This window comes from Diospyros lotus, chromosome 6 (genome assembly GCF_014633365.1).
Source record: "Diospyros lotus cultivar Yz01 chromosome 6, ASM1463336v1, whole genome shotgun sequence".
Classification (NCBI taxonomy): domain Eukaryota; kingdom Viridiplantae; phylum Streptophyta; class Magnoliopsida; order Ericales; family Ebenaceae; genus Diospyros; species Diospyros lotus.
The window spans coordinates 9,284,658-9,299,265 of NC_068343.1; the positions used below are offsets into that span (position 1 = coordinate 9,284,658).

At 36.3% G+C, this 14,608-nt stretch overlaps 1 protein-coding gene across 1 annotated transcript; it reads left to right on the forward strand.

Moving 5' to 3' along the window:
• Positions 1-811: 811 nt before the first annotated feature.
• Positions 812-6,876, forward strand: LOC127803110 (sulfite exporter TauE/SafE family protein 3-like). Its single transcript, XM_052339143.1, has 12 exons — positions 812-1,302; positions 1,544-1,703; positions 1,868-2,068; positions 2,966-3,030; positions 3,137-3,173; positions 4,113-4,165; positions 4,270-4,356; positions 4,715-4,765; positions 5,379-5,600; positions 6,068-6,161; positions 6,303-6,443; positions 6,525-6,876. The coding sequence occupies exons 1-12, from the start codon at positions 1,075-1,077 to the stop codon at positions 6,605-6,607; spliced, it is 1,422 nt and encodes a 473-aa protein (XP_052195103.1). The 5' UTR covers positions 812-1,074; the 3' UTR covers positions 6,608-6,876.
• The last annotated feature ends 7,732 nt before the right edge of the window (positions 6,877-14,608 follow it).

Consider the following 14,608-nt stretch of genomic DNA (forward strand, 5'->3'; position numbering starts at 1 on the left):
TTTGTTTTTGTTGCTGGTTGCTGCTTAAGTTGAAGTTGTATATGCATTGGCGCGTGTATATATATCTTGGCAAATACAGAATCATGGGCGCAATCAATACAGATATATATAAGATATAGATATATATACCACAAAGATAAAATGCATGTGTGAAAAGAAATTTGATTAATTGGTTTGCATCAATCTGCGCTTTCTTTGAAGTTTTCATGAGGTAATGACAAAAAGAAAAAAAAGATTTAAAACAAATTAAGGGGATATATACGTAAATTCAAACGAATGGCATTGTATATATGTGTTTTGTGTACAAGTGCATGAAAGTGAAAAAGGAAGAAGAATACATGAAAACACCAAAGATTAATGTGTGCTTAACTTGCTTTGAAAACAAAATTTCGTATATAAAAAATATAAGAACAAGAAGTTCATTATTACAAAACAATAATAACTAGGCAAAACATTTATAAATATTTGAGATTATCGTTCTTGCACAGTTTTTCATCACTCATATTCTCAATTTCGGTAAAAAAAATAAATCGCAGATGAAAGCTTTGTCTCACTGCACAGGGTCTACTGGTGCAAATCTCTACTTATCATGATCCAAGTGATGAAGTGATTGCATTTGGAGTTAATAATTTGGATTTGATTGAACCATTCCAACCACCGAGGATCAAATTTCACCAACATTAATTGTGTTATATACTACCACACTACTTACCCTTAAAATAAAAATTAAAAATATACGTAATGCTTGCGCTATCAAACAAGAAGAGATCACTAGCTGCTTGTCACTTCCATCATCCAAGTTGACAAGATGTAGGTTCGCAAAACGCGTCCCGGAATATTGAGAGAAAGGGGAAGAGAGATTTATAAATGTTGAGAGCAATACGCAAGTACTTTGAGCTAGCGGATCGAGAGCGTTGCTTATCATGCATATGCTTGGGAAGAAGGAAGGAGGGTTGTAGAAGAGCAAGCAAATCCATAGCAAACATCAGATAATACACACACACACACGCTCACGCTCTTACTAGCTATATATATAGGTAATACATACATATATACATTCATAGAACGTGTACGATGGGTCTGACGGGGTTGAACCAGAGATCCAAGGCAGTGGCAGTAACTGCAGCTTGGGTGGTGCTTTGGGGCCTCTTCACGGCAAGCGACATCGGCAATGCAGAGAGGCTCCTGAGATCAACGGAACCTGGATATTCCGTTGAGAAAGAAATGAGACAAGGATTTGCACTCAGACTGTTTCATTTCTTCTGGCAGGGAGGCAAATCTTCTTATGAACATGTTTGGCCGGTGAGTTTACTGTGTTACCATAAGCTAATTTGAAATTCCTAGCTGCTAGGTTTTAATTCATAAGACATCAGCAACACGAGGATATTCTTTGTTTCAGTTCCTCTAATTCATTTTTTGCTCTCTCATTCTCGTTGGAAAGGTTTATAAGCATCATCTAAGGCATATATATATATACTCATATCCACTATTGGTATTATTTAGTGATATGACGAATGCACAATATTGGTTGTTGGGTGGGCAGGAGATGGAATTCGGATGGAGACTGGTGGTGGGATCAGTGGTCGGGTTCTTTGGTGCGGCTCTAGGCAGCGTTGGAGGGGTCGGAGGCGGTGGAATTTTCGTTCCAATGCTTACATTGATCATTGGTTTCGATCCAAAGTCTTCCACAGCCATATCTAAATGTCCGAAACCTTCAAATCCTGCTATATGTCTTCCTTTTAGTACTATATACTTAGTACATATTCTCTCTGTGGAGGCATCGTTTTTTGTGTTTCTTTTGGTGGGAAGAACGAAAATCAACTTCAGTACTGGGCTATGACAATTCTTTTGGGAATGAATGATGCAGGTATGATAATGGGGGCTGCAGGATCGACAGTGTACTACAATCTAAGACTAAGGAACCCAACACTAGACATGCCTCTAATAGACTACGATCTTGCATTGCTGTTTCAGCCTATGCTCATGCTGGGAATTAGCATTGGCGTTGCATTCAACGTCATGTTTGCTGATTGGATGGTCACTGTTCTCCTCATCATTCTTTTCATAGGTAATATTTGCTGCTCTATCTCAGAGGGTAACACCTAGTCTGCTCATTGTCATCCTATTTCCTGCCTGCCAATGTTCCGACTATGTGAAAGTAATATATATCACCACATTTAGATGTTGTCTAAGATCCGTTATGTCCCATGCTTCAAACTCCAAGGGAAATCGGAAAAACTATGCATGGACGGTTTCAGCTATCTATACTTTCCCTTTTATTAATCGAACTTGTGTTTTCAATACCTCTTTCAAAATCAAAATGGAGATCATCAATGTGTTTTTGTAACTATCCCACATCAAAGAGTTTTTCTTTTATTCTTGGCTTTGATCCTTCCCTTTTTATAAATCTAAGGGCATATATAGAAACAAAAATAAAAGTAAGCAAAATTTTTGTATAGAATGTGTCACCAAAATAATGTGGTGGTGATATTTTTTTAATTATGAGTTAATTTGATAGTTTTCTTATATGAATAGAATAATGATTTAGGGTGAAGTGGTTATTTCACCAATTCGTCCAACTTAATCAACGTATTAATTTAGATAATAAACTATTGTTCATATAAATATTATATAAAATATATTCATTCAAATACAATTAATTAAAAAAAAAAAGAGCAACTTATTTCTAAGTACCATTTGTGATAGTAAGCAAGTTAAATTATTATAAAATAATTTTGTATAAACAATACCTTTATTCAAAAAATACGACTAAGATGATTTAATTATTCCATCCATGTATTAGAAAAATAAAACTCCATTACATGATGTGAGTTACTAAAATACAACAATAATATTCTTCTCATGAGATTTTCTATAAAAACATCATTTTCCTATTATAATGTCACAAAATTCTCTTCCAAGTTCAAATCAGAGAGGCTAACGTGGATAAATCCAACCATGGTAGGTACATCAACTAAAGCGTTATTCAAAGGCATAGACACGTGGAAGAAAGAGACGATGATGAAAGAGGTAGGGCCCTGACTTGCTTATCTATGAACATTTCAATCCAGTATTTGCTTAAATCACTAAATCACTAACGGGGAGTACTTTGATATTAATTGTACTTCAATTTCAGGAAGCAGCCAGGCAGTTGGAAGCGGAATCAAAACCAGGTACGTAGTGAGTGATTTCTTGGCAAAGCTTGTAAAAGAAAAAACTAACCAAATTATCCATTCACTAGTGAAGCTGGCTGGCAGTAACTAATGGAAAACAATACAAATTTCATATATATTTACGCATAGCTAAGATTTGTCTGTTGTTGGGGAATTACTGTGGGCGAAATCAAATCATCTATCAGACAGCAGGAATATATATGTATGTATGTATATCAGTTAGCTGATAGGGGGAAAAAAAAAACAAAAAGCTAATAATGCAATTATACTTCTCCTCAATCTCACATTAAAAATCTTGAGTTATCAAGATCTCACGTAAACAACAGAGCTAGGTACCAAGGCAGGCTTGATATGTCGTTGTAGTATCAAGATCTCATATTAACACACTCCTAGACACATATATATATTACTTAATAGATGCATGCTTCAGCTTCTAGATAGAAACCCCTATGCTTCCTATGATCATAAACGGAACCAGTGCAGACTGTAATCAAGAATTGCTTTTAAGTGTACAGTTTTGAAAGAAAGCAAATGGGGACCGTTTCACATATTTGCACAAAATCCAATAATTTTGGCAGTTGATCAATGGAGTCCAAAATAAGCTTTTCCTTTTTCTTTTTTCTTTTTTCTTTTTTTTTTTTTTTTGTATAGCCATTCGATGTTCCACATCTGAAATTTGGTGTATAGCGCTTTCCCCTAATCTGCTGCACTGTTTGCTAAAATGATAACTGCTTCGCATAGAGAAAATCACGCTAGTAAGATAGTGAACAGAAAACTGTCAGTAGTATGGGGGCATAGATCTTGCTTGGCTAGATCAAAATCATTGTAAGTTGTAACAGCAGAATACAGTGCCTGAAGAAATTTTCCTTTACTAAAACAAAGTTAAGACAATTGAAAAAGAAGTACGCTGACCTCATGCATGAATTGTGGGTGGCCCAGGGGACGAATACAAACCACTACCCAGTGGTCCAGCTGTTTCAGGAGATGATCAGGTAAGTCCGTAAATATATATCTGAGCAGGCTTTTAAGCGATTATCATCCATGAACTTCCACTCAATGTTTTCACCTTGTTTTGAACAATCACAATCTCATTCAGGTTTCTTTGCTACACAACATTTACTGGAAAGAATTCGGATTACTAGTGTTTGTTTGGGTAGCTTTCCTCGCAGTTCAGATCATGAAGGTAAAGATATTTCAACTTTTATCAAGGTTCTCATCTTTCCTTTCTTGATAACTTGTCTCTCTCTCTATATATATATAAAGAAACAAGTCTTTGGTTATAGTTTCAACTGCACCTTTTTCATAATTAGAAAATGTTCAAGACAAAACTTAATCAGATTGGCTCTTGACTAGCATTCTTCTTGACCCATACAATTTAGAAATTGTAAGGAGTTTTAATTTTGTCTCATCTTCCTCCTAACACCCCCCCCCCCCCCCCCCCCCAACCCTCAACAAAAAAAAGAAGTAAGAAAAGAAAAGAAAAAGCTTAGTTGACTTGCCTGATATCTTAACCCAATTATATTTGAACCTCTCTGCTGCAGACATATACAGTGACCTGCTCCGTCAAATACTGGATTTTGAACTCGTTGCAGGTAAAATTTCTTACGCAAATAAGTCATACTTCGTTCAATATATCAACAATTATATGTACATAACAACTATTTATGCATGCAAACATGCTTGAACCTATACGTACAGGCCAAGAAACTTGGTCTCTTATAATCAACTATTGGAATCCTGAATAGATATGCCAAGGATCACAAGAATTGACTCCAATTGACCTGCAAAACATTAGCCAACATGAGCATTCTGTCATGCGTCATTCAAAATCCCAAGAGCACCACAAGATACACATACGCCAAACAATAGCAACAGCGTAGCAGTGACCATGAAAGAAGTTTCTTTTCTAATCCATCCAAAAGGGCTGCAATTTGTATTTTCTTGTGTACTTGTTATTATCTAACAAGTCTTTGATATACAGAACATAACTGAACTTGAGAAACAGTAGAAATATGAATGTAATATAATGTCAAGAGGGGATCTCCCATTTAAGGCAAGTTAAGCAGCAACCAGAAGAGTATGCCACATGATATAAATTAGATATCTTCAGTCATCTTTCAGTTGCCAAGTCATCGACACATTCTAAATCTATTACCTAAATACTAAAGATTATAGCCAAGTGTCGAATCATTCCACTCCTTGTAGGTACCAATTGCTGTCTCTGTTACGGTTTATGAAGCCATATGCTTATGCAAAGGCACCAGAATTGTTGCATCCAAGGGAAAGGAAATCACAAATTGGAAGGCACATATGATTTTCCTTTACTGTTGTTGTGGAATCGTAGCTGGCATGGTGGGTGGACTTCTTGGGCTAGGCGGAGGCTTCATCTTGGGACCCCTTTTTCTAGAACTGGGGATTCCTCCTCAGGTATGTTTTAACTGCTTACTCCTGCATCAGCTACTGCAAAGCATTTCACAACGGCATAGAGGCACGAGAAAAACCATTAAGAAGGCGGCCTGACATTGATAGAATGTAGATTGTAAAGGAGGGATGACAAATATTGTTAGCTATCAGTCAATGTCTGCTAGATTTTCTAAGTGAAGGCATCTTCAGCATGAAGTCTCAATTTTTAATACCAATCATATGTTAACAAATGATAATTAACTAGGTTACACTGAGAACAATAAATTGAATACCCAGCTTGAGCATGTCCAGAAAACAAATGGAAAACTTTAAAAAAAACAATAAGTTGCACTCAAAAAAATGAAAATTTGACTACCATCAGCATCAATCATACCAGCCGTTTGATCTGCCAATATAAATTGAATTTCCTCGTGATATATATGGTGTTAACATATATAGTGAACTTTTTGACAAAGTTGTCTGTTTAGCAGGTAGCAAGTGCAACATCAACCTTTGCAATGGTCTTCTCATCCTCCATGTCAGTTGTACAATACTACATGCTGAACCGTTTCCCAGTCCCATATGGTAGGTGGCAACAAGAGATAAGATTAAATGATAATATCAAAAATCAGTTACTAATGGTACAAGGCATTTTGCATTATGATCATTGATTCCAGTAACCACCTGAAGGTAAACTCACTCTTTAAACTTTACCATTTCTTGCAGCTTCTTTTTTCGTATTAGTTGCTACAATTGCTGCCTTTACGGGTCAGCATGTAGTGAGGAAGGTTATAGCACTACTTGGAAGGGCATCAATAATAATCTTCATACTGGCCCTGACAATCTTCGTGAGCGCGATTAGTTTAGGTACATGGATATCTCTAATTACATGAAAGGCACCTAATATTTTTGCTAGCAAGGTGCTCACTCTTTTGTTTCCAATTTCAGGTGGTGTTGGAATAGCAAATATGATTCAAAAGCTGGAGAATCAAGAGTACATGGGGTTTGAAAATCTTTGTAGCCAGTCTTAGATATGCTCTGAACCGCTATGGCTGTGGAATATCTCACTGTCACTGGGAATGACTCTATCCCCACTACTGCTTCTCTTTACATAGTCAATCATTTGTCAATGGGTTTTCAAGCAAATAGTGTAATTTATTTATGTTCGTGGATGCCCACTTCATTGTGCCATTGTCTGCTTAAACCTCCGTATGAAGCCACCGTCTTTAATTATGCTAAAAAATTGGCAATGAATTTGTTTAATAATTCTGTAATAAATAAAAAAATTCATTTTGTGCAATATTTCAACTTGATTAGAAGACTGTATATTTCTTTCCCTGTTTTTCTTCAGTGAGATATAATTGCAACCATATCACGGTGTTTCAATGCATTCATGTGCCTATAAGCTAGTCATATAATCTGACAAGAAGCCATGCATATTCATAATGATAGAAGATTGTGAAGACAGAACAGCAGATTTAATGCAGAGTTGAACTCCGCATGCTTGTTGGAAGAGCTAGCTAGCCTAGCGGCACAGCATGTAATTAATGTTTAATTGTGTTTGCATTGCTATACTCTACATCCCTACAAAAGCCAGACAGCAGAATTGCAATGAAAGAATTACAAGGGGAGGGGCCTCCCCTGTACTCAAACCATAATCATTTCAGCATTTATGAAGGCATTCTTCTCCCAATCTGGAAGAAGTTTCTGCAGACCAGGAAACTTTGTTTTGGATGTGCCTCAGGACAGGAGGCTAACCAATCTCTTGCTATACAGTTAAAAATTCAGAGGTTTCATCTCTTGCCTGGTAAGTTGCAAGAACAGAGAAAATAAACATTTTGAGAGAAAGCAAGGCTTTCTCCATTAAGAAGAAAGAGAATGCTCATATTCGAATGATGCATCTTTGAGACAAGAAGAAACATTCAATATTAAATGAACCATTGAAGACAAGCATGAGTAACCGCATATACAAATACAAATTCCCCCAAAAACTCACTCTGCCACCTATAATTTCTCTGGCTCTTGCAACTTACACGATCTTTCTCGGATACTGCCGGCAATCCATACGATCGCATTTGCATAAAAACTATCAGTTTCCACTTACATTTCTTGCGTGATCTTTACGAGTCGATGTTCGTTCGATCTCTCGAAGGAAGAGATGATAGGATTAGGATTTAGGAGGTCGAGCGAGCATTCACTTACATAAAGCCACTATGAATTAGTTTTCATAGTTTTTATTCTTAAAATTTTATAAAATTGAACGCTATACATTTTTTGAAGCATAAAATATTAAAACATTTTTAGTCATAAAATTAAAATTAAAAACTATAAAATGTGTTACAAAACCAAACACAGCCTTGATTTTTTTAATAGTAACATTCAACTTGTATTTTCTTTCCATTTTGTAGTGCTATTACTTTCTCTCAAATTGATAAATATAATTCAGTAGAGTTAAGTTTTAATTATAATTGTTTAATAAAATACTTAATTTCATATAATACATCAAATTATTCAACTTGGGATGATCGCCCTTACGCAGCCCCTTAGTGTTTGTGCCTTATATTACATCAAGGAAAATAAATCTCAGATTAGACATTTGACCCTTGTTCAAAATAAAGATCAAACTCGCAACCCACCAAATTAACACAGTCATATTACTCATTAACAGAGAGCTTGAAATCTAACAGAGAAACACACGAGAATTAAAGGCTTCACTGACCCACTTTATTCGTAGAGATCTCTGCCTTAAATATGCCCTAAAACTAATACACAAATTATAGAAATGTCCTTGAGACAAAAAATACAGAAACGCCACAAAACATGAAAATACAAATGTAAGTTATTACAATACAAAGCAGAATATAAAAAATACAACTCTATTACAACTCTATTACTCCCCCTCAAGATGAGCCATGAATATTGATGATGGCCATCTTGGACAAGAGTGAAAGAAGATGAGAAGCTGGGAGAGCTTTAGTAAAAATATCTGCCAGCTGGTGTAGTGAGCGAATAGGTAATAGCTTGATTTGTCCAGCAAGAATTTTGTCACGAACAAAATGGCAATCTAGCTCAATATGTTTGGTACGCTCATGAAAAATCGGATTAGTTGCAATATGAACAGCAGTTTGATTATCACAAAAAAGTAAGGCAGGAGGGGGAAAAGGAACCTGAAAATCTGATAAAAGTTGAGTAAGCCATGTAAGTTCACTGGCAGCAGAAGCCAAAGCACGATACTCAGCTTCAGCGGAGGAACGGGAAACAGTGGGTTGCTTCTTAGAACGCTAAGAAATCAGAGATGCTCCAAGGAAAACACAATATCCAGTAACAGAACGACAAGTATCCAAGCACGAGCCCCAGTCAGCATCGGAAAAAGCACGAAGTTGTAATGAAGAAGTAGCAGAAAAAAATAATCCCTGACCAGGAGCAGCCTTTAGATACTGCAATAAGTGATAGACAGCATCCAAGTGAGGTTTCCGAGGATGAGATACAAATTGGCTAAGTTTGTGGACCGCATAAGTGATATCCGGCCGAGAGACGGTAAGATATAGTAAGCGGCCGATAAGCCGACGATAGAGAGAAGCATCCTCAACCAAATCCCCTTCATTAGCACTGAGCTTTAGATTAGGAATCATGGGAACAGAAGCGGGTTTGCTGCCTAAGAGACCAGAATCTTCCAAAAGTTGCAAAGTGTAGTGCCTTTGAGAGAAGAAAATCCCTTTGGCAGATTGTGCAATCTCTAGACCAAGAAAATAACGCAAACGACCAAGATCCTTAAGCTTGAAATGACTATGTAGAAAAGATTTCAGATCAGCAATAACTAAAAGATTGGGTCCTGTAAGTATGATGTCATCCACATAAACCAAAAGAGCTACAAATGAAGAACCACTACCCTTGGTGAAAAGGGAATAATCTGATTTGGACTGTGTAAAACCAAATTGAAGAATAGCTTGAGAAAATTTTGAGAACCACTGCCTAGAAGCTTGTTTCAGCCCATATATAGACTTATGTAACCGACAAACTAATTTCTCCCCCTGATTACCAACCGAGTAAGAGGGCTTATACCCAAGTGGTAAGTCCATATAGACTTCCTCAAAAAGATCCCCGTTAAGAAAAGCATTATTCACATCCAATTGAGTAAGAACCCATTTATGGCTGGCAGCTAAGGCAAGTAAAACTTTAACAGTCACCAATTTTGCGACAGGAGAAAATGTATCAAGAAAATCCAACCCCTCTTGTTGTGTATAGCCTTTAGCTACCAAGCGGGCCTTGTACCTTTCTATAGAACCATCATATTTGTATTTAATTTTATAAACCCATTTACACCCAATAGCATGCTTGTGAGAAGGCAAAGAGGTAACACTCCAAGTGTTATTAAGGTGCATGGCATCTAATTCAGCTGTCATTGCATCTCTCCAATGAGCATGCTTTACGGCTTGATGATAGTATTGAGGTTCAAAATCAGTGGAGACTTGAAGAAGAAAAGAACCATGAGTAGGAGAAAGTTTAGAATAAGAGACATAATGATGTAAAGGATAATAGGTGTTGGTCAAAAGAGGTGGGTGATGAGATAAAAGACTGCAATGAAAGTCTTGTAGATAAGTAGGGGGTCGAGTAGCCCGAGAAGACCTACGGATGAGAATGGGAAAGATGAACGGAGATGAAGATGAATCAACAGCAGGATCAAGGCGATGAGTAGAAGATGAAGGAGATGGTTCAACAGCAGGTTCATGTACAGGAAGTGGTAAAACAAGATCAGGAAATGGGTCCAATATCTCATCAAAAGAGGTTATAGAATGAAAGGGAAATATGTGCTCATGAAATTGAACATCCCAAGAGATGAAAATAGATTTTGCTGTGAGATCATACAGCTTGTAGCCTTTGATGTTTGGTGGGTAACCAATAAAAATACAAGCCTTGGCCCTAGGATGAAATTTGGATCTATGCGAGGGCAAGGTAGAGGCAAAACATAGACTACCAAAAACTCTAAATGAAGAATAGTTGACGGGAGTTTGATACAACAATTGATAGGGGGTTTGGGAGTGTAAAAGAGAGGTGGGAGATCTATTAATCAAGTATGCAGCTGTAAGGACACAGTCACCCCAAAATTTTATGGGAACCCGAGACTGAAAACAGAGTGCCCTAGCCACATTTAAAAGATGTTGATGTTTCCTTTCAACAACAGAATTTTGTTCAGGTCTCTCGACACAGGAGAATTGGTGTATGACTCCCTTAGAGGCAAAAAAAATCAACAAATCTCAATTCAGGGGCATTATCAGACCGAAATTTCTTAATCACCTTGTTAAATTGAGTTTCAACCAAGGAAAAAAACTTAGGAACAATAGTCTTGGCCTCAGATTTATGTTTCATAAGGAAAACCCAAGTAAACCTCGTACAATCATCAACTAATGTGAGAAAATATGTATGTCCAGCATATGTAGGTGTATGATACGGTCCCCAAGTATCACAATGAATTAAATCAAAAGCACACTTTGACAATTGATTATTTGAGACAAAAGATAACCTTCGTTGCTTAGCCAGTGGACACACAGAACAAACATCATTGTTAGCATCATGAAAATGTAACTGATCCTTTATTAATTCCATTCGCTTAAAAGAAAGGTGTCCTAGTCTCTTATGCCATGTGGTTTTATTAACAACATTAACTATCATGGCATGATGAGCAGATTTTACAGTTGTACTAACTGACATATCAGTTACAGCTTTAAGGACATATAGGCCTCCAACCAAGTCACCTTGCCAATCATCTTCAAAGTGCGTATATCCTGAATAACACACGCATGATGAGCAAAATTAAGACTCATTGTATTCATTTTAACCAATGCGCTGACAGATATGAGATTGAACTTAAATTGAGGCACATAGAGGACATTGTCTAAAACCAAATCTGAGGTAAGTTGAACACAACCCATATAGAATACTGAGATCCGTGTATGGTTAGGAAGGGTAACATAAGTGTTCTGAATAGGTTTTACTTCAACAAAAGACGATAGACAAAAACATACATGACTAGTAGCTCCCGAATCCAAAATCCAATATTGAGGGTCACTAAGTAAAGAGCCAACAGACACAGAAAAACAGATACCTGAAGCCTGATCCGAAGTGGAGGCCTCAGGAGCAGGATCTACACTTGTAGTCTTAGCAAATGTGAGATGTGAACTTAACATACTCAACAAATTTTGATATTGCTGAGGATTTAGCGACTGCATAAAGCCTTCAACACCCTGACTCTGAGAGGAGTTAGAATTTGATTCAGAAACTTGACTCACAATAGGATTTTTCAGCTGGTTATAAGGGATCTGATTAGATGTAACATTTCTCTACCTAGGCCTATACCCGGGAGGATATCCATGAAGCTTATAGCATTTGTCAATTGTGTGCCCAGTAAAACCACAATGACTACATATGGATCTTTCCCTCTTTTGAGATCTACCTTGATTGGGCCTATTATTATCATGTTTGACAGAGAATGTGACTGGATCATTAACAACAGTATAAATGTTCCTTTGATTTTCCTCTTGAGTAACTAGGGCAAACACCTTATTAATGGGAGGAATGGGATCCATTAGCAACAGTTGTCCCTGAACTTGTGCATAAGAATCATTTAGGCCCATCAAAAACGACATTACATATTCAGTGTGATAATGTTCTGCTAAGGCCTTTATACCACCACATGAGCATCTTCCACAAGAGCAGTTTGGCCTATAATTGCTAAGTTCGTCCCATATGGTCTTAAGTTTTGTGAAATAAGCACTAACAGACAACTGACCTTGTGTTAAATTCATCAAATCTCTCCTAAGCTGAAATATCCGAGGACCATTAGACTGTTGGTATCTTTCCTTAAGATCATTCCAAATATCATAGGCAGATTCAGAGAATATCACACTTGCAGATATTTCTTTAGAAACAGAGTTTAAAATCCAGGAAATCACAATATTGTTGTTTCTGATCCAGGAATTGAAAAGAGGATCATCACCTGGTGGCCGAGAAATCAAGCCACTAACAAAACCTAATTTGCTCTTTACCGAGAGAGCAATAAGCATGGCGCGGCTCCACGACGCATAGTTGTCTCCGGTGAGCGGTTGAGATACTAGCAGCAATCCAGGATTATCAGAATGATGTAGGAAATATGGACTCGAGGCGTTGTCAACAGCAGAGGTGCTCAGTGATGGAGAAGAAATTTTCGAAAATGAAGTCGCCATAGAACAAGTATGAAGTAAAGCAAATGAAGATAGTGACGAAATAAGATCGCAAGGTTCGCGATCTAAAAAAATATGAAGGAAAAGGATGAAGACGGTAATACCGATTTGCAGAACTCCGAACAATGGAGATTCACAACGACGCCGGGAAAAGAAACAACACACAGCGTCGTCGATTAAGGAAGGAAAAGAAGCGTACCTAGAACTCACGGCGTTGGAGACCGATGAAGACAAGAATCGACGGAGGTGGAGGCTAGGGTTTGCTCTGATACCATAACAGAGAGTTTGAAATCTAACAGAGAAACACACGAGAATTAAAGGCTTCACTGACCCACTTTATTCATAGAGATCTTTGCCTTAAATATGCCCTAAAACTAATACACAAATTACAGAAATGTCCTTGAGACAAAAAATACAGAAACGCCACAAAACATGAAAATATAAATGTAAGTTATTACAATACAAAGCAGAATATAAAAAATACAACTCTATTACTCATTAGACCACTTGACTTATACTTTGGGAGCATCAAATTCTTCAACTTAAGCTTTAATTCTCACGCAGTAACATGAATTAAGTTAAAAAGTTGTCCCAAGGTTACAATTCAATGGTCCTAACGATTTTTGTTTGGTGTATCGTGCCGTCACATTTGTGTTTGGCATTTGGGATCAAAATCTCGAGCCACAGAGTTTCTGATTTATTCCTCCATCGTTCTATGAGGTCTAGTGTTGGAGGTGGAAAGTCATTTAAAAAAAAAATAAGTTAAAAAGTTTATGAATTTATCAAATACCTTTATCTATTACATTTGGCATTATATTAATATCAACGTAAATTTAAACTTAAAAGTAAAAAGTGCTTGCAAAATTTGATCAGAGTCTGATAAATCCTCATTCGCGGGGGGCCTGGGCCTGCCTTCGCATTGGAGAACATCGAAGTCGTCTAGCTAAAAAGGGTAACCCTGGCGCCCGGTTTACGAGGATAATGGGCTTCACCTCACTGCCAGGGTGCCACCACCTTTTTGTTTAATAAAATAAAATAATAATATTCCAAGTCATCAACAAACAAATGCTTAGTGCTTTTCTGGATTAAGACATTTCTAAAGTATGGCCACTTTTATAAAGAACACATATGTCTTAAGAGTTGTGTCGCTTTCTTAAAAAAAGGACACGTGTACATTCCTTTAAATTTAATATGTTTATTTATATTTTAAGATAAATAAATATTTATGTAGTCACTTTTTTGATTGAATACTTTACCAAATATAAAAGAAGTTCATGCCTTTTAAATTCTAAGTTTGAGAATTAACTCTATAAATATAAAAATAAATAAATTTTAAATAAAAATCACTTTCAAAGATTGTAATTTAATTTTTATCTTATAAATAAATCTTAAACGATGACATGCCTTGGTGAATGATAAAATTCCTTTTTATTTTATCATAGGGTCACGTATTTTAAAAAATTAATAAGAACTTGAGCACACTGAATTTATTATTTATTTGAATAATAAAAGAAGAATAGAGGACTAAGATATGAAATTGACTGCCACTCTCTTTCATATTCACGCCCTTCTTTGTACGACAGTGGTTATTTAAATTTAAAAAAATAAATTATAGTCTGTACTTATATTTTAAATCTATTATAATATTTAGTAAATATATTTTTAAATAAAAATAAAAATATATATTTTAAAAATTGTAGAAGCTAGTGCTTATACCTAAAATTGGATGCAACATAAATTATAACTGAAAAATAAATTATAAGAGATGTCAAATAAGTCAATCCACTTTATCTGTCCCATAACAAGTTTAGCTTT